Below are 22,980 nucleotides of genomic sequence, written 5' to 3'. Positions count from 1 at the left end.
AGGTACACTGAGTGATTGTCCTAAACTTCCCCCTCGCCCTTCTGCAATCCCAGCGGAGACCCGAGGTATGTCGGATAGGATCTGCGGAGAGATGTCTCCCATATATCACACGCATGTAACACCCTGCCGCACCCTCTGGCGTCTCCGCATCGTTAGACGCCCGTAATACATATTCGAAAAAAGGTTCTCTTTTTTGTGTGCTATTCTCTGATCGTGTTCCTGTTCTGTCAAGTGTTCTTGGAAAGGCAAGGCAAAGCAATGGATGTGCCCGGGTACGCGTTGATCACGGGGGGAGGATCAGGCATCGGCAGGGAGTGCGCAAAGACGTTTGCGCGCGACGGGGCCGCGGGCGTGGCGCTGCTGGATCTGAACCACGACGGGCTGCTCGCGGTGAAGGCCGAGATCGAGGCACAACAACAACAGAGCGGCGAGGGGGGAACCAAGGCGAAAGCGCCGTGCAGGGTCGAGGTGTACGTCGTGGACGTGCGCAACGAGGACCAAGTCAACCAGACGGTGGCGACGGTGGCGCGCACGTTCGGCCGGCTCGACTACGTCGTCAACGCGGCGGGGGTGGCCAAGAAGCACGCCGGCGGCGCCGCGTTTGCCACGACCGAGGACTGGCAGCGCGTGCTCGACATCAACCTGACGGGGACGTTCTTCGTGCTCCGGGCCGCGGCGCAGATCATGCTCAAGCAGGAGCCCCTGGCCTCGAGCATCGACGGCCGGGCCCTCCAGCGCGGCTCCATCGTCAACCTAGGCTCGATCCTCGGCGCGGTCGGCGTGCCCCTGTCGACGGCCTACACGGCCTCGAAGCACGGCGTGCTGGGCCTCACGCGCTCCGCGTCCGAGGACTACGCGTCGCAGGGGCTGCGCATCAACGCCATCTGCCCGGGGTACATCGACACGCCCATGACCAACAACACCTCGGATCCGCTCATCCGCAACACCATGACCGACATGGTCGCCCACGCCGTGCCCATGAAGCGCGCGGGCCTGCCGCGCGAGATCGCAGACGGCGTCGTCTACCTCTCCGGGGGGAGGAGCTCGTTTGTCACGGGCACGGCGCTCTTCGTCGATGGCGGGTATACCGAGAGATAGTTAGCTTCTGTGCGCCTATTGCTCCCATGGTCCTTTGTAGCTCTGGAGAGATGGGACACTGTGCTAGTTGGAGATGGGTATGTACTGGATCTGGTTGTAAGATGGCTACAGTGTCTGGGTGTCGGATATCCTACTTCGACCGCAGGGACGAGTACTAGGTACTACTAGGTACTACTGACGCTACTGTGTACTACTGGTCCTCCTCCTCCTCCTCGTCCTCCTCGTCGCCGTACATATATACCTTACCAAAGTCTGTCTGATATACGTTTCCTTTCCTGTCCTGTAAGCACCTACATATCAGAGCGGAAGCAACATCTCATGCATGTGGACTGACTGGTTAGGCGTGGTTGGTTGGACAGGTGGGACATAGGTTCTGGAGTGATATGGTACGTCCCAAACTTAATGGCCATCCATGAAGTGAATACTGTATGCAAAGTTGTATTTCCCTTGAAAACGAGCCATAGTGACTCAGCGAGGCCCTCCCATGGTGACGGTATTGCGAGAACTTTGTTCAGAGACATATTTGTTGCTGGACATATAGATGCCTGGCTTGGTTGGCTAGAGTCGCTAGATTGCTAGATTGCTAGGGAGCTTGATATGTAGATAATTTAGATATGATATGTATATGCAGAGAGAGATGGGCCAGGCTGGCCAGCTGGCTAGCTATGTAGGTATATATGCAGATAGATCATAGATGCTGGGTAGAGACGTAGATGCGTAGATATGCAGAAGACATTCCAATCGTAATGACATTCCTCATCCTCATTCACTGCCACAAAAGCGGGCATTCAAAGTCTTTTCTGACAAACGCCCTCTATCTCTCTCTCTCTCTTCCTCTGCCATCCCCCATTCCCATTCCCTAAACCCCATCTCCCGGGCCCTTTCTAAGCTCACACTCCAACGTAGCTACCTGGCAGGCAGACTGGTTGACCGGCTAACATTCACTTCTTACCTTGGACCTACCTTTAGCCTACCCATCCAGTCCATCCGTCTTAGTCCCGTAGTCCCACAGCGTCGTGCAGTGCGTGCAGTGCAGTGCGTGCTACCGCAACGAATACACGCTGACATTCGGCGTCAGATCCAAATCCTTGAGCGGCACCCGCGCCGGCGCCGCCGCGTTGGCGACCAGTTCGCTGTGCGAGACAGACACCTCCTTGAGCTCAAAGTCCTTGAGCGGGTACTGCGTCGCGTATGGGTACTGTGTCGGATACGGATACTGGGAGCTCTTGCGCGACGGCTTCGCGCCGAGTCCCACGCCGAGGTCTCGTGCGGTGCGGCGTCGTCGCGCGCGGATGAACAAGGCCAAGATGACGAGGAGGATGGCGGCCACCGCGACGGAGACGCCGATTGCAGCTTTGGCTCCGCGCGAGAGACCGCCCCCAGAGCTGGATCCCGTAGAGCTCGTCGGGGCACCCGGCGCAGAAGGGAATGTCGGGTCCAGGATGAAGGTGGCGTCGGCAAAGGCGATTTCGGCGTCGTTGATGCTCGGGTCGACCGTTGTGTTGTCCGGGTTGAGGACTCTTATTATGGCATCGTTTGGTCAGTATCTCTAGTATCACACGTGGACCAAGCCAAGAGTAAGGGGAAATGGGATTAAAACCGGGAGGATCATGCGGATATGGGGGGACAGGGGGATAGTGAAAGGGTGTCTGTGGGTTGTTTCGCCCATACTCTCTACGTACCCGTAAATGGTGTAGATCATGCCACCGCCAAAAATCCAGTCGGCCGACCCGACGATCCTGGCGTTGTTGATAAACACAAAGCCGTTCTGGCTGAAGATGGACACCTCGGAGCCCTCGTACGTCGAGTACTGCCCGACGGGCGGGGACTGCGGGTTGATGTCGAGGACGCGGTCGACGACGTGGTACGAGACCAGCCGCTCCAGCTCGGTCCAGGACATGTTCTCGATCACGCTGCCGATTTCCTGGAAGGAGTAGTTCATGGGCAGGAAGACCGTGACGTCGGACAGGTCGTTGACGCTCAGATGCTCGCCGCTCTCCGTGAGCACCGCCGCCTCGGCGAACACGGATCCCCCGAGCATCTTCTCCGCGTCGACGGTCGCTTTGAAGGGCTGGGGGAGACTCAGGAACGCGTCGACCACGTAGACGACGCCGCCAGTGAAGTTGAACGCGACCCCGTCCGTTTCGGACATCTGCCGTTTTCCCGACGTAAACGTGATGGCGTCGGACCAGGGTGAGCCTTTCGCAGCGACGATCTGGCCTCCAGTCACATTTGTGTATCCGGACGTGGACAATGCCGTCGTGACCAGGTTGTATTCGTCCGAGGTGAATCCGTAATACGTCCCGTCCAGGACATGGTAGCTCATCAGGGCGTGTGCGTCGGTCTCGTCGAGCGGGATGCTCGGAATGGTCGAGGAGTCGGCCAACGCGGCAAACGCATCGTTGCTGGGAGCCAGGAAGGTAATGTCGGACAGTCCCTGCAGCCACAGGGTGAGGTTCGGGAAACTATACAGATACGTCACGAGGTCTGACAGCTCGGCGATGCCATTGAGCGTCTCGACGATGTCTCCGTCCTGCGCGGCGACGAGACCGCCGACCGAGATGACAGCTAGAAGCAAATGGCGAAGCATCATGGGATACTGAACTCGTTAGTCAGTTAGTAGAGAGCAGATTTCCTGGAGTGACAAGAGGGAGGAAACCAGGAATGCATAGACTCGTTGGTAGTAGAGGAACTAAAAACCGTGGCCGCGCGTGCCATCCTTCGCTGCGACTATGGTTATCGTGAACACCCTCACAACCTCTAGTAGATCGAGGTATCATTCTTGCCGTGAATGTCCGTCCCAAAGGTTCTTTTCGCGGTCACATCACCCTCAAGACCTTAGCGGCAGAGGGGTAGGGGAATACTGGGAGGAATCCTTCTGAGATGCAAAGTCTTGATCCCATTCGCTGTCGTTGGAACCGGCGCAAACGACCCCCAATCGCTATGTCCAATTGGAGGCGATTGAGGTTGAGAGCATGATAGGTCCGAGGAAGCTTGCGACAGATAGCATGACGGCATGAGATAGGATGCGCATGTTTCCATCATACCCCTCCCTGCCCTCTCAGATGCCGAGAGCAGTGGTTTCCGATCAGATGGTCACAAGCTCCCACGCCATATTCAGTGTCGCTGACGAATCATTTTCTGGACGGGGTTTTCCCCTTGATAGATGCAATCGCGACAGAATCGCTCGCCATTATCTGCAGAAAACTGGGAGATCGGCAAAACCTTGCTCCAATCCAGTGCGACGGCACAAGTTTCGGTCTGCGGGGTCATCAATGGACGAGGAGAGATTTCCGGGCTGCTCTCCAAGGCTGAAACGGCTGGTGCTGATCATCTGCAACTCTCAGTGGCTGTCGAGACCGATTCTTCCCTGTCTGTGGTTCTCCAGGAACATGCTCAAGAAGGCCTGTGAGAAGTGGTGCCACCAATCCATAGCTAAACTAGAACCTCTTCTTCTGTGGGTGAAAGTAACATGGCCTTTCCAGAACAAGTTGAGCATGATTCGTAATGACGAGCGGTCGATGAAGACCGCCATCTTCCCCCCAAACCCCGAACTTCCTGATTCGGTATCTCGGGAGAAGCTGGACAATGGGATCTAACTCCGAGCAAGTTTTCTCGGTGGTTGCGTAGCCCTTGCCACTGGCATTTCCTTCTTGCCTCAATTCGTGCTTCCAGCCTCGGTTGATCTCGAGGTGGCAGGTGACTATAAAGTCTGGTTTATAATGCACAAGAGCTTCACTGAGCACTGGGAAAAGGGAGGAATGAGGAGGTACTGCATCTGGTACTGAACTGAAGAGCTCTGCTTGCTGTTACTCCTTTTTCGTTCTTACAGGTCTTTGATCGGACCAAGAAACTCATAAGCACGACCTGAGGTGGCCTCTCCTTAGAGATGACCGAAGAGCCCAATTCGACGCGAGGCTGCCGATCAGAAAACGGAGAGAGGCGCACAAGAACATGTCCCGATGTTGGGGGTTGGTAGGCGCCAGACCGCGGGAAGGGAGCAGCGTATCGACAAGTATAAAAGTATATATTGATTTTGGCAGTGGAATAGATATCAGATATCGAATCTGTGAGAAATGGGACCTCTTTTACCCAAGCTTTTGCCCCCGGGCCTCTCGATCAGCTCTCAAAGACCATCTTGTTCGAGATCTTGCCAATGCGCTCAATCTCAATCGATACAGTGTCGCCATGTCGGAGCCATGCCGCGGGCTGCATGAAGGCGGCCACACCACTTTCAATCTGTTAGTGATGGAAAAGATCAAGTGTCATTGCTCTCAGCACTTACCTCGGAGTGCCTGTCATGATGACCGTCCCCTTTCTGACCGTCGTGCCTCTGGCCAAATGTCGAATGATGGCACCGATCCCAAAAATCAAATCGTCCGTGTTGCCATCCTGTCTCAATTCCCCATTGACCCAGGTGCGTAGTCTGAGACCCTCGGGGTTCACGACGGCGTTGGGTGAAGCGATGACAGGACCGATGGGACCGAACTTGTCAAAGGATTTGGCTGGGCCGTGCTGACCTCCTGACCTTGCAGGGGCTTGCCAGTAACGGGACGAGACGTCGTTGCCCACGGTATAGCCCAGGACATAACTCAGGGGATCTTCATCCTCAGAGATATTCTTCGCATCCTTGCCGATGACAATTGAGAGTTCGCCTTCGTAATCAAGGTCCTTTGCCTCCGGATTGATGGGGATGTCCTCAAATGGCCCGGCCAAGGTATCTGCGGTCTATTTAGCAGAGAGCCCGAACGCAACGAGCCAAACGTGCTTACCTGAATATTTGGTGAAGACAACGGGGAAGGTCGGGATTGGAAACTGAGCTCATGCGTCAAATTGGCCCACCAGGGAAATGCTCAATGTTCTCTTGCCCACTTACGTTCGCTTCTTCAGCATGCTTCCTGTAATTCAGTCCTATGCCGATAGTGAGCGGCACTTTCTCCAGAGGGCTCAAGACCTGGAATGTGTGAGCAAGAAATACAAGAACGTGGCACACATTCCCCACCTCAGAAATGACGGCTTTCTTGTCCAGGAGTTTGAAATTGCTGTCAAAGGGATCCAGGCCCGAAAAGATCTGGACTTCCCTCCCCTTGAGATCGGAATCCCAGTCTGAACCGGCCTCGCCGTAATAAATTTGACCGTCCGCGGCCTTGAACCTGACAAGCCTTTCGAATTTCGCGGCCATGGTGGCGATAGATCTTTCCGCTGGGTTGTATCGTATGCTGTCTGTTGTTCAAGAAGCCAGTCCGGATACAGCACTATCCTGTCACAGTTATATAGAGAAATGATCCATCAACTCAAGCTGACAAATGGTCCCTCGGGCCGAAAGGCGACTTGTATAAGTATCCCATGGTATTCGCGGCGTCCGTCATTCCCCAGAGAAACCTCACCATCTGTCGTGCTTGTCCCCGCTTCTCGGAGTTCGGAGTCTTCACTCCGCCCGCAATCGAGGGACATGGGACTTCACCTGGTGCAGGGAACCAGCCTTGGAATGGATCTCCGGAGGCGATTGGATGATTGGAAGCCATGTGCCTCTCTGTGTTGATGCTGGTTCTGTATGCATGAACGACGATGAGGATTGAAGGACAACAACAGATTGAATAAAGTGACAAGAGCCCCCAAGGGCATTGACGTCATTCGTGAAATGGATTGATATGGACATGTCCGACTCAAAATTTTGCCTCGACTTGGTTGTCGTGAAACCGTGCAACTCTCTACGAAACCAAGTGTGATTTGATGCTGCTACATTCACGGAGTTGCTTGACCAGTTTCAACATCTTGTCTTCTCGTTATAGTTTCAGGGCCTGGAAGTTCACGAGGCAGATCCACATATCAACAATGTCTGCCGAAAAGAATCATTTTGGAAGTTCGCCGGACTTCATATCGAAGCACCGCGTATGTCTCTGCTACAAGTTCTTGCTCAAGCATATATCGCTCATCAAACATTGAACATCGTGTTTCTCGGACAACCTTGTGCTTCTAACAACAATCTCCCCTCGATAGTCTCAATATCCCTCCTCTCGCACCATCTTCGTGACCGGAGCGACGGCCGGGATCGGGTTCGCCATCGCCAAGCACCTCCTGTCCTCCCGCGATCAGCACCTCCTCATCCTGTCTGGGCGCAAGGCTGATGTGCTCAGCAAGTTCCAGTCTGACAACCCAGACCGGGTCATCACCAGGGCGGGAGACATGGCTGGCCCTGAATTCGTCCAGGGGATGCTGCGAGACGTGCAGTTTGACGGCCGACTCGACGGGCTGATTCTGAACCACGGTACCTTGGGGAAGTGCTTGCGGATAGGGCAGATGGATAGCGACGAGTGGGAACGCACGTTCAGGATCAATGTGACGAGTTGCGTTGTCTTGGTAAGATCAGTCTAAGAGGCTTCCTACTTTCACCCACCATCGACTACTGTTTTCACGAGTCTAACTCTTGATCACAACATCCCATCAGATCCAACAAACACTCCCGCTCCTCCGCAGCGCAAAGGGCCGCATAGTCTTCACATCCTCGGGCGCCGCCATGAACGCGTATCCCTCGTGGGGAGTCTACGGCGCCACGAAAGCAGCCATCAACCACCTGGCCATGACGTTGAAGGCTGAAGAGCCTGATGTAACCACCATATCAATTCGACCCGGGGTCGTTGACACGGCCATGCAGACGGACATCAGGGAGAAGTTCATTCGCAACATGGACGACAAGGACCAACAGAAGTTCTTGAGCGCGAAAAGGGACGGGAAACTCTTGCCGCCGGAGAAACCAGGAAATGTGATTGCGGAATTAGCCGTGAAGGCGAGACCCGAGTTATCTGGATTGTTTCTAAGGTAAGTTTCTATGAACCTAATATTGCATATGAAATCTTCATTGACATATCTCAAGTTGGGATGATCCCCAACTCGGCGAGTACCAGGTTGAGTAGTGCACGGATTCGATCGAGATCGACGAGGTGTCGGGGCCTCATGAGCCGACCGTGCTGCTCCCGATCGAAAGTGATTTGTACAAATGATCCAGAAATTCATACTTGACGAAGATTCAATAGAACAATTGGAGTAGTACTCGTAGCGTCTGCTCTCCCCTTGTTAGCAGATATCGAGAAGAAGATAGAGCAGACATAGAGGGAAAAGTTTGAGGATCAGGCGAAAGATGAAAAATGAATACACAAGCTTAAGCATTAGAATCCAGCGGACCTTCATACTTAGCATGGAAGAGTGGTGAGTTCATCACGAAGAACTTGGTTGGAATAACTGGTGGGACTTACAATCACGAAGAAGTAACAGTCTTGTGACAATAATGCGCTTAAGCTTCTAAGTCCACAGTTAGGCAATGTCCCCGGAACCAAACAAGGTCAAATGATGTGATGTAGGGTGAGTCTCGTTCAGGTAATCGAACCAGTGTATTCGTCAATTGTATTTCCGAATTTGATAGTACATAGTGTTGATCATCATTGAAAATTGGGTAGGGAATTGATAGAGACGGAGCCAACATACACCACATCAGCTTCCCCGCTGGCAAGGACAAGAGGTCTATTATTAGTCTGTAATACGTCAGTAACCACGTACAGTCAACAGTAGTCAGCAGTTTAAAGGGAGATGAGAAATGTTCAGAAGGTCCTGTTTGGGTTTGGACGGGTAATCACCATCATTTGGTAAGATAGGGGCGACACGAATGTTCATCATATTGGAGATGTGTGAGGGAAGACGAGGACAAGAGCCACTTACCAGGCATGGACCAGCATGTTGAATCAGTATCAGGGGGACCTCCTCTGTACATCACGTCTATCAGTCACTACACCGATCTACAACGAGCTGTAGTAGGTTCAAAGTCTCGTCGCTCCATGGAGGGCAGATTCATTCGTCGATATTGATAGCAAACATGCGGATGAACCGTCACCATAAGCATCATCATTGATGTAGATGGTTGTTTGTCGCTGTGATGAAGAAGAATCAAAAGTGAAAACAAAACGCAACTTCGGAGAAAAGAAATTGACTCTGTGCCAAGACATTATTTACGCGTTTCCTGTTTCGGAAGGCCGGCCGGGCCCTGGTCGCGCATCATGTCGCAACTTCTATTTAACACCCTCATCCCTCCCCCTCGTCCTCACCTGGGCTGGGCCCGTGAGACTTCAAAAGACCCTAGACGCATACACCTCCTACGCTAAAAGTAGATACAATCTCCGTCATCATGTCGGACAAAGAATTTGGCAGTATGTTGCGACCCCAAAAGACCCAAGAAACCTGTTGGCGCAATTACTGACCTGTTGACAGACAACGACGACCTGTCTCTTCCCAAGGCTACCGTTCAAAAGATCATCTCTGAAATCCTACCACAACTCCCTCATGACGATACCAACGGCGGTAAGGAAGGTGAGATGACTTTCACGCGCCCGGCCCGCGACCTCCTCATTTCCTGTTCACTCGAGTTCCTACGCATGCTCTCCTCCGAATCAAACGAAATCTCTGAGCGCGAGTCCAAAAAAACCATCAGCGTCGAACATGTTGAACAAGCGCTCACCGACCTCGGATTTGGAAGTTACATCGAAGGCTGCCGCGGGGTTGTGGGCGAATGGCAAGAGGTGCAGAAGAAGAGAATCGGAAGAGGCGAGAAAATGCGCAACTTCGGCGGGTTCGATAAAATGGGAGAGGAGGAACTAAGGAAGATGCAGGAAGCGCTACTGGGAGAGGCTAGGGGCAGGATGGAGGGTGGTGGCGCCGGACCGAACGACATGTGACAAGGGCACAGAATAACGCCCTGAAGATTGCCATACATGGCAGGCGGGAAACGGTACGATGATCTCGCCAGAAGGCTCACAGAGACGGCCATTCTGACAGGACGGTTGATTTTGCCATTACCTTCATGAAACCAGCAATTTTCTCCGACACAACACCTGGCTGAAGAAAGCTACAACATGCCTGGATAAGCAATCTCCGCAACTCATCAGATACCGACATTGCATCGCTCGAGCAAGAAACACTACATCATTTGTATGAACATCTGTACCATCGAATTATTCTGGACACTGGTGAACCCCGACACAGAAATTGCGTACCAGGCAAACCTACGCAAAGGTCATCACACCAGACCTTTACACCCGCATCTCAAAAGATCTTGATACACAACGAGAAAACGTCTGGTCAAGCCCCCCTACTTGAGGGCAGAATTGCAGCAACCAGCTATTCGTTTCTTCGATCAATGATGAGCACGCACGTCTTTGTCACTCAGCGTCCTAGCCTCTCCCGCGCCCGGACGACTCGGCGATCTACCCGAAGGGGGCCGCTTGGGGACATGAGAGCAGGATCCACGACCACGAGTTCTCGTATGACGGACAATCGGGGAATCCTGGTCACGAACCTCTAGATACAGACGCGTGAATGTACTTCTGAGTATTGGAGCCTGATGAATATGGAATTGAATCATTCTACGGGAAATGGAACGACATCGTGGTGGACGAACGAAGTAAACGTGAGCAATGATGGGACTGACAAACTAGCCGACAGGGCATTATTGGTGGAATGGCAAGATAATGAACCACGTAAACTTCCACAATAAGAGAGCAAGCAATACTTGATCAAAAGTGACTTTTGTCCTGCCTATCGGGGGTTTCATTCTTATTAAGCACAGTTGTTTCATCTCTCCCGCCTTCTACTGCGAGTGTGTCTCTCTCCGTTTCACTTCTCTCGATCAGGGATGATACACGCACTCTTCTTCACCTCGCGGGCCTCTTCCGCGCATCCACATTCATATATCTCGCGACGTGGCCCAGCTTCCTCAACAAGTCTGCGTCCAGACGACCGAAATCGTCTCTGGCCTTGAGATTGCCGCCCAAATCTCTCCGAATTGGTCCTCCCGCGGCGCTGGCGTTGGGACTCTGGAGACCCTCGACGAGGATGCTCCATTCGGCGACCGTCGCGCCGTCGCCGGTCATGTTGGTCGCGCTGACGCTGGAGTTGTACAGCGAGCCCCAGATGCGCAGGGTGGCAAAGCGCGCGGTGAACACGGGGGCAGCGGTCGCGGGGATGTCAAATGTGGTGATATTGTCCTGCACGGCCTCGATCGAGTTCAGCGCCGTCACGTTGTAAGGGTCGGAGATGCGCACTCGCTCGTTTGTCGCGACTTCGAGGACGTTGCTCGAGTTGATGGTCGCGGCTGAGGGGTTCGTAAGGGACTGGTTGTGGAACAACACCGAGTAATTATACGGTGGGATCTGGCCCCAGTTCAACACCATTCCTGTCACCTGGAATCCCTCCGGGATGGCCACTGTGATGGAGCTGGTCTTGTTGGCGAACACGGGCTGCCATTTTGTACTCGTCGCGCCGTCGACTGCCGCAAGCGGGAACTGGCCTGGCAGGTAGTCGTCCGGGGAGGAGACGGGGAGGCACTGGGCGACATTGTTCTCGGTCGTGGGGATGAGGCCGATCTGTCTGTTGGGGACTGTGATGCTGGAATTTGGTGCCAGGGAGTAGGTGGCAAGGGGTGCTGAGCCGATAGGGCCAACCACGACGGGAATGGCAGCGGTCGCATAGGTGGCGTTCGGAACAGTGCCCTCACCAGGGGCGAGGCTCCCGTCTCGCGTCAAGGTGGTATGGGTCTGATTAGAAAATGCCGAGATCGGCCAGCCATACCAGTGGAAGGTGCGGTATCTGATCTGCGGGATCTGAGGCGGTAGACTGGGGTCAATGTGCAGGTTGAAATCGGGAACAAAGCGAAATCCTAGATATCCGAACAAGACGACTTGCAGTGCTCCTCCGTGGCCTGTGAGGAACGGATATGCAGGGTGCGTTCCGCCATTCTCGTTCCAGTTGTCGACCAATTGTTCGGAGAGCTGGAACCACGGGCCCCTCAGGTAGGGATGCGAGCTGTATTGCTGATAGGTATAAGAAGAACACCCAGAAGGAGATATCTGGTTTGCGATGATAGAGAAGATCGCATATGTCATGGCGGGGCCGTCCACGGACTGCAGCGCGGCATAATAGTCGAGATCATTGAGCGAGTCCTCAGAGGTGTAATTCTGCCCGGTGAAGGACAGCGGATAAGTATTGAGAATGACATCAGCCTGTTTTACCACCGTCGTGCCGTTCATGCCAGTGTATTCTAGTGTGACATCCGCATCTTGATCACGACCTATCAGCACGTTTTGAGCCATCGTGGTCCAAGTTTCGTTGGGTGTGGAATTGAACATGGAGCGAAATTGATTGGCATAGTTGAGATGTGTAGAGATCAAAGCCATGGTGAAACCTCCATTGTCGACGTGGTTGGCGTACTCGTCAGGGTCAGTCATATTCAGGAGAGACCAGTGAGAACCGTTGCGCTCAAGGATTTCCGAGTACATTGTGGCAACAGAGTCGTAGATCGGCCAGAGAGACTCCTCAAACATTGCCGTGTCACCAGATGAGATCCACAGATTGATGAATTCTAAGCCAATGTCGCCGTTCAGATGATACTCGTAGTCCCAGCAAGGTCCTGTAGCTGTACAGTTGCCAAAACGTCCACTGGTCCAGGGGAATATTGCTGAGTTGGAGCTGAATTTGGTGTCGTTCTTGGACGAGGCGAATGCGGTGCCAATATTTCGCTTCGCCTGCTGGTACCTCTCCACGCGGTAGTTCGCGATACCCTTTGCCGCCGATGGGAAGGCTGCTACCAGTCCAGGTTGCATCCATATCTCAGCGTCCCAGAAGATCTGCCCAGCATATGAATCTGAGCCCAAACCACCTACTGCGATGCTGTGGCTATTGAACGAACTAGTCGCATTGGCCGTCGCGGTGATCGAATTTTGTGAAATAGTGTTCTGAAGAAGATGGTAGGGATTTGTCACTGCTGTAATTGCTGCCTCGAGGATAAACTCGTCGTCTGGCAGTGTGCCGTTCTCTGGAAAGGAGAAATCGTCGACGGACGAGACAGGGAACTGTTCTGCCCATTCCGCAGCGTGAGTCTGCAATGAGGCAGCGTACCCAGCCTCTCTTGCGGCAAGTGCGGCATTTCTTGCAACAGGACGAGGGGTCAAAAACCCATCAGTCGAGGCGATTCCGACAAATTTGGTGAACGTGGCAACCTGTCCAGCTTGAAGGGTGACATTCAACGCAGATGCCACAGAGGATTCATTGTTGCCGACGTACGGCCGCTGCCATGTGGCTTGCTGAACCGAGCGTATTGTAGCGCCAGTGCTGGTCATACCAGCATATACAAATGCTGTCACGTTATGAATACCGTTCGGCTGGACAGAGGTGAAAATGAGCCCAGAATCAATGCCGTTCTGTCCAGGGGTTGTACGGACAGCACAGTCCCCGTTGAGCACATTTGCTATTGTTATGTTGGTGGCATTGGTTGCAGTAATGTTCATTATAACAAAGCCCTGATTGAGATTGAGCTTGTGTGCGAACATTTGGTAGGAGACGTTGAACGACCCATGACCATTTGGAGACCATGTAAAAGCCCAGTTCATCAGACCACGCTTCATGTCGAGGCTAGATCTGAAATTGCTGATGGTCGAATCATCAGTCGAAGCAGCCAAGTAATGGTTGCCTCCCAAATCTGCCACAATGCCGCTCCAGTGGGGGATGCCACTGATGGCCGTATCCCAGCCATACTGATACAGCCAGGGGAAGTTGGAGCCATTGGTTGTAGGTTGGGAGTCCCAGAAACCCCCAACTGTGGCAAAGGTTTGTCGTCGACCAAACAGGGGCCAGCCGTTGATATTATCACCGTCAACGGGAGTGTCAATTTCGAAGAATGGACCTAGAGCTGCCACGTTGATCCCATGATAGCCGTTTGCAACAACCATCCGAGATTGATAATGTCCTTGATCAAGCTCGGTCGTCGTGAGCACCCAGTTCGCAGCATCCCAGGTAACACCCTCAAATCGAGTCTTGTATATGGTTGATGCATTGCCAGATTGAGCAGATGCGAAGGAGGACAAGCATATAGTGAGAAGCAGGCCAAAGAGCCTTGTGAGGCTTGACCCAGCCATCTGATGGAGTCAGTTTGATCCGACTTTTCTCTCGACGGTTTTCTCGCCTACCCTAGGCGGTCTGGTAGTTATTTGTTGTGTTTGTCCAAGAGAAAATCGACAATGGGCTTGCTATGATGCTGATTGAAGCTACAACGAAGGGAAGATTGATGACAGGAACCATCCAGGTTTTGAGCTCTGGCCACTATTTACCTCATGAATGAAGGAGAAGCGTACCGACCATGTGACAGAGAGAGGAGCTTGACTGGTAGGTACGGGAAGTTCCTGCTGTATAAGTGACTTGTCCAAGTCTACATCAAATCCAGGCAATGAGCGGAAGACCGACAGAACGCCCTTCTTGCAGACAGTTACATTTGACCAAGCAATACCATACTTGATTTGCTCGTCCTTGTGGTCACATCGACCAGGATCATCGGTGACTGTCTCCATCATAGGACGATTGTCGAGCGGTTCAATGGATCCAATACGACGTCATTTGTGGGATGAACGTAAAAGGATGCGGAGGTACTACGACCTCGCCGTAAAGGATTGTCTAACTTGGAAAGCTCCTAGACCTGCTAGATTGGGTTTCGTGGCAGGTCGCTTTCTTTGTGTGGGGAAGTGGCAAGTGGCGGAATCTTGTGCCTGGGGAAGCATCATTGGAGAGCTCGGCGCCTTTCCTGGCCTCTGCAATGGAGCGCCACCGTTGTCATGGCCTCTAGGTGTCACCCACTTCCAAGCTTGGGGCACGTCGTCGCCGCGTGCCTGGTGGAGTAACGGCATGCAAATTTGCCTGCGATGAGTCGATCCGGGCTTGGACCTGCTTGGAGTGTCAAGGATTTGCTGCCAGAGGTCATTACCCGGATACGGTGCCCGAGATATGTCTGTGGAGATCGAGTGCCAACTCTGTGCATCTGAAGGATTTTCCCGTAATCGCAAGGTTGCAAACGAAGTACACTTCGACGTATAGCCTGTCATCCTTCTACTTCCTCAGCCTCAGTGTTGCTGCGTCTGGGTCTGTTGTATGCACCACTCCTTCTCTTTCCAGTTTGATAGCTTTCCGAGGTGGTGATGGCCTTTTCTCCCACAAAATGTTCGCCGTCCCACTCGGTCCTGCATAATGGACATCTCGAGGATCGGTGTATTCGAAAGAAATTCTGGGTACATATATCATGTATTCGGCAAGGGCATTCACGTTGAGGACACCGTTGGCCCTGGGCAGTTGAGAAATGTGTCAGCTCTCGTGAATAGGCGGAAATTGAAAAGAACGCGCGGTATCATATCTTACCACCGTGATGATCTCCTTGCAAGCATGGCAGAACTTGATCTTCTCTTTCTTATTGCCGTCCTCGTCTTCGTCGTTGTATGTGTCCACCAGCCAGCCCTTGAGTTCCATCAAGGCACGAGGACTCAAGCTGTAAAACCCAGCCCGGCTCTTTTCTAGCCACCCTTCGCTCTGCATTCGGTGCAGCATATTCTCAGCATCCTTAGCACCGAGCATGCCAGCAGATGACTGTGCCCCGTTTTCATTCTCTTCAGACGCCTGGCGGCGGAGAGGGGTGCGCCCAACCTGAATCGCATCGATGCCACTTATACACATGGCTTCTCTTTTGCCCCTGTTGTTCTGTCCATCAAACATTGCATCGAGTAGCTTTTTCACGTAGACAATTTCGTCGGCTGTGTATGTCGTGGCGAGCTGAGTGAGAGGATCGCTCGTAGCGTTCACCAGCGCATACACTCTTTCGCGGGTCTGCTGGTGGAAGGTACTTCTGATCTCGAGGTCAAGAGGGGATAGTCTGCGATTTGCTTCTGCGATGTAGTCGTTCAAGTCTTCGACCGTGACATCTTGAGGCAGGACTTCGCGTTTCTCTTGAAATGACGAGCATGCTGCAATGATGGGTTTGGCCGTCTCAAGGGTTAGGACGCTGCGGGCAAGAAATGCCTGTAGGAATGCTTTATTGGCATCGCTGTAGCCAGCATTGCCTCCGAGGCTCTCCATTTGAGGGACAGCAGTCTCCAAGGATCGTGACAAGGTGTTCGGATTGTGGTGAGGATACGAATCGTGAGTCTTAGGTGGGGGAATTTACCACTTTACGCGTGTTCTGACCGGACGCGTCGTGCGCCGAGCCATCACCGACTGCCTCTAGAACTCCTACCATCGACTACGCAGCTCTCATTCCCATCCACAGTGGCGTCGTTCCGCAATAACCACGGAGTGCTGCACAAGCATGCTGGGTATTTTAATGATCATTCGAGATATGCATGCTCATGGTCTATTATCTATCAAAGCCCAACCACCCTCAGAAGGGCGGAATCGCTGAAGAATGGAGTGTGTATATACAGTATATCCCGCCTCGGTCAATTCATCTCATTCCCCGGCTTCCTCGAGGCAATGACCTCCTCCGTAGTCTTCGTAATGATCCCAAACGCCGCCCTCACATACTTCTCTTCTCCATGCGGATTGCCACTGACGACGCGCATGAAGGATTTGCCCGCGGTGCTGCTGCAGGTGATAAAAATCTGGCCACGCTCGTTGATCAGATCTCCAATGTGCCTCGTCACCTCATTCGCATCCTGTTCTTTTTGTTGGTTCGCTGCCGTCTGTGGCAGAAAATCGGCATTCGTCTCCGCCGTATTCGCCTGCTCTGCCAGGGCAGAGGGTTTGACTCGAAAACAGACCAAACCAAATCTCGGCTCAGCGACCAGCTCGAACAGGTCACTCCTCCCTCGGACAAGGTCAGCAAAGACCTCACCTCTCTCTACCGACTTTCTGATATGCTCCCTCATCCCTTCTAGGCCATAACTCCGCATAACAAACCAGATCTTCAGAGCTCGAAATCTTCTCCCCAGTGGGATTTGCCAGTCTCGATAGTCCGTGACCAGACCACTATCCGAGTGTTTGTTCGTATAATAGGCGGCAGATATGGACAATGCACGCGTCAAATGGTTCCTGTTCTGAACAAACAGACAGGAGGCGTCAAAGTTGACTAGGAGCCATTTGTGCATGTTCATGTTGAACGAGTCGGCGATGATCATTTGTGGAGAGTACTTGGAGGAGAATTCGGGTCGGATCAAGGCCGCTCCAGCGTAGGCCGCATCAATGTGAACCCAGATGCCTGGGTTGGCTTTCAGGACTGGCGCGAGACCCGCAAAGTCGTCAACTGCACATGTCGAGGTTGTGCCCAGCGTCAGGGTGATGTAGTAGGGTTCGAGACCTTCAGCCTTGCATTGCTCCAGGACAGCTTCCAGCTCTTCCCTCTGCAATGACAACTCATTCTCAAGCTTAGTCGGGATAGACTTGTACCGCGTTCCGGCGATCAAAGCACCCTTTTGCGTCGAAGAATGGGCTTGATCACTCGACAAGGCCACCAGCCGACCTCTCAAGAAGGCAATGCGGTCTTCTCTCTCTGGCGACCCAGGTTTCAGGCCTTCTGCGTCACACTTGTTATGCAAATACCTCTCCCTCGCAGCGACCATGCAGGTCACTATCGCCTCACTAGCACTGCCTTGAATAGTGCCTCCGCCGCCGCTGGCACCCGTGCTGAGAAATTCCTCGGGCAGTTGAAGAGCCCGAGCCAACCAGTCCATCACCACGGTTTCCAGCTCCGTGCACGCAGGGCTGCACAACCAATTGAACGCCGGCGCCGTGAATGCGGCAGAGTACATCTCCCCGAGCATGGACGGGTAGGTGACACCAGCCGGGAAGAAGGCCATGAAGTTGGGTGATTGCCAGTGAGTGACACCGGGCACAATTTTCGACGCAATATCTGACTGGATTTCGGACCATGACTCTGGCTTTTCTGGTGCTGACGATGGCAGCTGTGGTGCGAGGTATCCTGGCTTGATCGTCGGCAGCACAGGGTAGTTGGGAAGCTCTTGATTGTAGGCAATGACTAGAGGAGGGAGCACGGTGTTAGTCGTGGATTTCTTTTCTTTTCTTTTCGTTCAGGGCAGAAGAATAGTCTCGTGGGAAATCCTCTGGATTGGAAACATACTCTCTTCAATAGCTGCGTGGGCAGCTTTCCAGAATTGATCAGCGTCCATGTCTAAACTCTTGGAGAAACAAAACCCTCTTGATGGTGGTATCCTCGAAAGATTCAATGTCCTTGATGCTGGGCTGGTCTGCAATCTCGGGGCTTTCCTCGAGAAGATCCTGTACATATATATGTTTTTGCCTTATTTCCTCATTACCGACAGATCCGGAAACGAATTATACAAGGATGACTCAGGTGGCTTAAACGGACGGCGTTGGAAAATAACAGAACACCCCCAAGACCCGATGCACAGCGTTATCATAAGTCCGCGCTATGTGTCGATAGACTTTGTAGTCATGTCAGACTCGTAGCACTCGTTGATGCTACCAGAGGTGCCAAGGCACGTCAGAAATTCCGTCGTTCACTTTGATAGGGAAACTTTGCCGTTCAGACCATTGAGTGGTCGCGGAATTCTGCCTTCCAGGCAACGTCCCTAGGAGGTATTGAGGTACCGATTAGGCAGGTTATTGCGGGGAGATTTCCCGCCGAGTTCCGAGTTTGGCGGTCAATGCGGCCGCTTTTGGGGCCATTGAGAGTTCTTCCCTCCCTACTCGGTACAAAAATCATTGCTCTACAATTAGCTACTTGGCGGGCCATGTACTTGGTTCCTCCTACAAGCCACATGACTAGATTGGTAAGGATGGTTAGCAGGTATGTTATTCGATAATCGAGGCCACGGTGCATTTGGCTATTACTTCATCATTTTTCTATCTCGATGCTATGTACTTTGGGAATTGACCCATGGGTTTTGTTGCGCATTGCGTGTCTTCGATGTGTTATTTCACACTCGAGATATCTTCTCTCTCCACTTCACCCGCACTCCTAAGTGCAGTGCAATTCACCTCCCTCATGAGTGTGGCATTCCTGTATCAAGTCAGTGCCTGCGATCTCGATAGTATCGTCCAACTTACAGCTGGAACGGAGGCCGTTGATGACGGAGCTTCTGGCACCGTTGGCGAGCTACTTGTTGCTGCTGGCGCTGGTGCTGCGGAAGTTGTGGTGGCCTCAGCAGCGCCAGACTCTTCCCCACCAAGACATCCAACGCCTGGAATGGCAATATCATATGCGTACGCCTCAAGTGCAAAGTACTGCAAGGTATCGCTGTCATGCGTGGATTCGGTGGTGTTACCAGCAGCAAGCTCGACGACTTCCTCGTAGTCGTCGGCGAAATGCTCGATATATCCCCAGCCAATGGCGGGCAAATGGTAAAGGCGATGCAGCAAATCGGAAGCCCAGAATGTGTTGGTGGGAGAGTCAGCGACAGTGTATCCAAGTGCGCACATCTGACTCAACCACCGGCGTGTCTGATAACTCAGGTCGCAGATGACGGTCTCGTCGGTGGCATTCTCTCCACGCCAGTGGCCAGCATATGCTAAGGATGTCTCAGTCAATGTCACATTCGAGACGACATGGTCAACTCACTGGGAATATCGCAGTTGCCATCGGGGTTATCACAGCGGAACAGGACACGTTTCTTGTCACCGTTGACGATAATCTCATAGGCACCGATGACTTCATGGGGAGGTCGGTCCCCGAAATAACGACGATAGATGTCAGAGGTGTTGCCGAACCGGAGGACATGCTCTTTGGCGTGCTCGACGAGCAAGATGGTTTCGTTCAAACCGGCTGCAATCTGATGTGCCTGAGTGACATTGCAGCTTTCGTGAATCTGGAACTGCGAGACAGCACCGGCATCCCAGGCCTCAACATTGGACGAGGGGGCCTCTTGACGTGCTACCAGCTGCGTAGGCGCCGCAAGGACGCCCGAGATTGCGGAAACGAACAGAGCTTTGAAAACGAGAGACATTTTTCTGGACTTGAAGCGGACCAGTCAGGAAGATGGAAGAGTTCTGAGTTTGCAGATGGCGATGTCTCCCAACTCAGTGACTGGATCTACAGCTCTATTATATACCCGGCTTTTACTCTCTCATGTTCGGGACGTATGCAAGGTACGTAACCTGATCCGTCGACTGTCGGCTATCACCCAACCTCCACCCATGATCGATGGCCGCATGACTTCGACGAAAAATTTTCTGCTCAGTTCCTCGATCGGCTGGTATGATGGAAGCAAAGGTGGGAGTATTCGTTTGTACCAAAGCGTACCACGAGGCTATCACAAGCGAGGACCACCATGAGATGACGGTATGAAGGGTCCTAGCGGCATCGGCGATCCAATCATGACATGGCATTTGAGGTCATAATACCGATTACAGCTCTTCCATGGCGAGGAGAAGGCCTTGGTGGAGTGGCACGTGTGTGGTTACCATCGACACAAGCTCCCCATTGCAGCGCTCAGGTCCGAGTCTAGGGCAGTATGCTTCCTTGTGCCAAGACATTTCCGCTCCGCTGCGGAAACGCCCAGACAAAAATGAGTACCTTAAACCCAGAGCCTTGGCCAACTACATCTACTACGCCTACCACTCAGCTTCCTACTATTTGGACTTGCCTATGCTCATGAATTTAAACTTCCCAAAATTGAGGACCTTATGTCTTGGACAGTCGTCCGTTCCCGCCAACGACTTGGCATCTGCCATGTTTCCACTGAGCCTTCCACTCCGAGCTTTGGCCCGCCTCCTCCCAATGCGATATTAGCCTTGCCAAGTGGTCCTACGGGCCTACTGGGAGAGCAATATGCGAGAATGTCGAGTTTTAGTTTGTCAAAGGATGGGGTCAACGTTGAAAATTCTTCCTTTCCAAAGCCGTCACGGCTCTCGTCAATCGTGCCGACGAAATAACAGAGACAACGTTGAAGGGTAGCATAAATGGCTCCTTCCACTTTCAGTACAAGACCAAGGTGCCCAGGCAAGATACTTCCCTCGCATCTTGTTGACTTGGACAGTCTTTGTATCTCGAGTGCTCGTTTTTAAGCATTGGACATTGTGTTTCGTTTTCATCGGCCGTCACATTACTACTATAGTGTCTATTTTATATTCCAAGGGTTCTCCATCATGCTGGCAGCTATTTTATTAGTGGTGGCATTCAAAAGTGCAGTTTATGCTCAAACATACACTGGTTGCCACAATCATTCCTCCGTCGAGTACGACATTCTGGTATACTCGCACTACCTTCGCTGACAAGGAGTTGCAGGTACTGCTATGGCCCGGACGGTGAAGAGACTGCTCTGTACACCTATTCTTCCATCGCTCCTACGACATTGTCCACGGCAACTCTACCAGCGTCGGTGTCTGCTTCGGCCACAACTACCGGTCAAACTACCGCTGTGACAGGGTGTCATGCACATGGTGCTGATATGTAAGATTTTACAGAGGCGAATGGATATACAGAAGCTGACAGACTATCAGCTTCTGCATCGATGGTGCTGGAGAAGAAGTCATGATCTCAACGACCGCAACCGCAACTGGAGAACCGCCCGCACAATACACCGGATGCCATTCTCATGGAGATGAACAGTGAGCACTGAGCGCTTGCATGGAGAAAGATATCTGAGCTAATGAAACAAGGTACTGCTTAGCCCCAGATGGCTCAGAAGTATTGGTCCTCGCCGAAGGAGCTACTGTCTCGGAAGACCATGATGAACACGAGGAACATGAAGATCATGAGGAGCATTCTGAGGATGAGGAGGAGCTTGATTGCCATTTTCACGCTGGGGTAGAGTAAGATACCCTTGTCTATAAAACGCGTCAAGTGCTTAATGATGTCTAGGCATTGTGTTCCCGTTGGTGGGAGCGAAAGCGTCAGTGAAGAGCTGAACTGCGGCTTGACACAGCGAGACTACGACATCCCGCTCAGAATTGGTACACTTTTCGTTGTCTTGGTCACCAGTGCAATCGGCGTCTACGCACCATTATTGCTCACCAAGCTCCCCTTCAAAACTGTAAATGCTATCGGATTCACCGTTGTCAAGCAATTCGGCACCGGGGTTATTCTATCGACTGCTTTCGTCCATCTCTACACTCACGCATCATTGATGTTTAACAATGAATGTCTTGGTGTACTCGAGTACGAAGCTACAACATCTGCGATTGTCATGGCTGGAATTATCCTTGCTTTCCTTGTCGAGTATATCGGCCACCGCATCGTTCTCGCGCGAGGAGCCTCTCCTCAACAGCAGAGGGGCGCAGGCCCCGAAGAGACGGCCACCATTTCAGCATTCGCGAAGGAAGGAGAATCTACGCCTGTCTCGAAAAGCTTGACTGATCCTCATGCGTCAGCATATAACTCCAACAACCTCGCAAACCTTGGCCATAATCATGGCAACCCTCTCGACCCAGCCAATCCCAACTCGAAGCTGTCGGTCATGGTAATGGAAGCAGGTATCCTGTTTCACAGCATTCTCATCGGCCTGACGCTGGTAGTGGCGGGTGATTCATTCTACAAAACACTGTTGGTCGTGATTGTATTTCACCAATTCTTTGAAGGACTCGCACTTGGTGCACGGATCGCTCTGCTACCCTCGAATTTCACCCGCTTTTGGCCCACCAAATTCTTCATGGCGTTCGCATACACCCTGATCACACCCATCGGCATGGCAATTGGCTTGGGAGTTATCCACAATTTCAACGGGAACGAGAAGAATACCATTGTGGCGATTGGTACGCTAGACTCCCTGAGCGCCGGCATTCTGGCCTGGGTCGCGCTGGTCGATATGTTGGCACGAGATTGGATCCTGGATGGTGGCGAGATGCTGCACACGACGACGGCAAAGACCCTTCTCGGTGGATCCAGTCTGTTCGCCGGTATGATTTTGATGAGTTTGCTGGGGAAGTGGGCTTGAAGGAGAAAGGGCAGTCGCCGGGATTGCATTAAGGGGGGGAATCGGGACAATATAGACTTGTTGCTATATCCACTTTCGCGAGGTTATATAGATGGTGGTGTAGGAATAGCTGCGACAGACACCTACACAACAAGTATTGGGATTGACACACGTGCAGATTCGCAAGGCTCAACTGTTG

At 52.6% G+C, this 22,980-nt stretch overlaps 9 protein-coding genes across 9 annotated transcripts; 4 read left to right on the top strand and 5 right to left on the bottom strand.

Moving 5' to 3' along the window:
- Positions 1–258: 258 nt before the first annotated feature.
- AYO21_04556 (hypothetical protein) lies at positions 259–1,098 on the top strand (the record flags this gene model as incomplete). Its single annotated transcript, XM_022654528.1, has 1 exon — positions 259–1,098. One exon carries the CDS (start codon positions 259–261, stop codon positions 1,096–1,098), a length of 840 nt encoding a protein of 279 aa, XP_022513128.1.
- Positions 1,099–2,140: 1,042 nt separating this feature from the next.
- AYO21_04555 (hypothetical protein) lies at positions 2,141–3,688 on the bottom strand (the record flags this gene model as incomplete). Its single annotated transcript, XM_022654527.1, has 2 exons — positions 2,141–2,618; positions 2,781–3,688. The coding sequence occupies 2 exons, from the start codon at positions 3,686–3,688 to the stop codon at positions 2,141–2,143; spliced, it is 1,386 nt and encodes a 461-aa protein (XP_022513127.1).
- Positions 3,689–5,217: 1,529 nt separating this feature from the next.
- Positions 5,218–6,280, bottom strand: AYO21_04554 (hypothetical protein; the record flags this gene model as incomplete). The annotated part of the gene is made up of 5 exons (XM_022654526.1): positions 5,218–5,329; positions 5,384–5,819; positions 5,871–5,913; positions 5,975–6,052; positions 6,101–6,280. 5 exons carry the CDS (start codon positions 6,278–6,280, stop codon positions 5,218–5,220), a joined length of 849 nt encoding a protein of 282 aa, XP_022513126.1.
- Positions 6,281–6,933: 653 nt separating this feature from the next.
- On the top strand, positions 6,934–7,921 carry AYO21_04553 (hypothetical protein; the record flags this gene model as incomplete). Its single annotated transcript, XM_022654525.1, has 3 exons — positions 6,934–6,990; positions 7,099–7,458; positions 7,547–7,921. 3 exons carry the CDS (start codon positions 6,934–6,936, stop codon positions 7,919–7,921), a joined length of 792 nt encoding a protein of 263 aa, XP_022513125.1.
- A 1,353-nt stretch (positions 7,922–9,274) lies between these two features.
- AYO21_04552 (hypothetical protein) lies at positions 9,275–9,821 on the top strand (the record flags this gene model as incomplete). Its single annotated transcript, XM_022654524.1, has 2 exons — positions 9,275–9,296; positions 9,358–9,821. The coding sequence occupies 2 exons, from the start codon at positions 9,275–9,277 to the stop codon at positions 9,819–9,821; spliced, it is 486 nt and encodes a 161-aa protein (XP_022513124.1).
- Positions 9,822–10,796: 975 nt separating this feature from the next.
- On the bottom strand, positions 10,797–16,032 carry AYO21_04551 (hypothetical protein; the record flags this gene model as incomplete). The annotated part of the gene is made up of 2 exons (XM_022654523.1): positions 10,797–14,054; positions 15,322–16,032. 2 exons carry the CDS (start codon positions 16,030–16,032, stop codon positions 10,797–10,799), a joined length of 3,969 nt encoding a protein of 1,322 aa, XP_022513123.1.
- Positions 16,033–16,391: 359 nt separating this feature from the next.
- AYO21_04550 (hypothetical protein) lies at positions 16,392–18,077 on the bottom strand (the record flags this gene model as incomplete). Its single annotated transcript, XM_022654522.1, has 2 exons — positions 16,392–17,926; positions 18,029–18,077. 2 exons carry the CDS (start codon positions 18,075–18,077, stop codon positions 16,392–16,394), a joined length of 1,584 nt encoding a protein of 527 aa, XP_022513122.1.
- An 812-nt stretch (positions 18,078–18,889) lies between these two features.
- On the bottom strand, positions 18,890–19,874 carry AYO21_04549 (hypothetical protein; the record flags this gene model as incomplete). Its single annotated transcript, XM_022654521.1, has 3 exons — positions 18,890–18,931; positions 18,979–19,439; positions 19,490–19,874. 3 exons carry the CDS (start codon positions 19,872–19,874, stop codon positions 18,890–18,892), a joined length of 888 nt encoding a protein of 295 aa, XP_022513121.1.
- A 1,141-nt stretch (positions 19,875–21,015) lies between these two features.
- Positions 21,016–22,802, top strand: AYO21_04548 (hypothetical protein; the record flags this gene model as incomplete). The annotated part of the gene is made up of 5 exons (XM_022654520.1): positions 21,016–21,104; positions 21,155–21,319; positions 21,370–21,477; positions 21,529–21,681; positions 21,731–22,802. The coding sequence occupies 5 exons, from the start codon at positions 21,016–21,018 to the stop codon at positions 22,800–22,802; spliced, it is 1,587 nt and encodes a 528-aa protein (XP_022513120.1).
- Positions 22,803–22,980: the final 178 nt, after the last annotated feature.

The sequence above is a fragment of the Fonsecaea monophora genome (genome assembly GCF_001642475.1).
Source record: "Fonsecaea monophora strain CBS 269.37 chromosome Unknown Scaff26, whole genome shotgun sequence".
NCBI classification, from domain to species: Eukaryota; Fungi; Ascomycota; class Eurotiomycetes; order Chaetothyriales; family Herpotrichiellaceae; genus Fonsecaea; species Fonsecaea monophora.
Note: the sequence above shows the minus strand (reverse complement) of the source record. Positions and strands in the feature narration are given on the sequence as shown.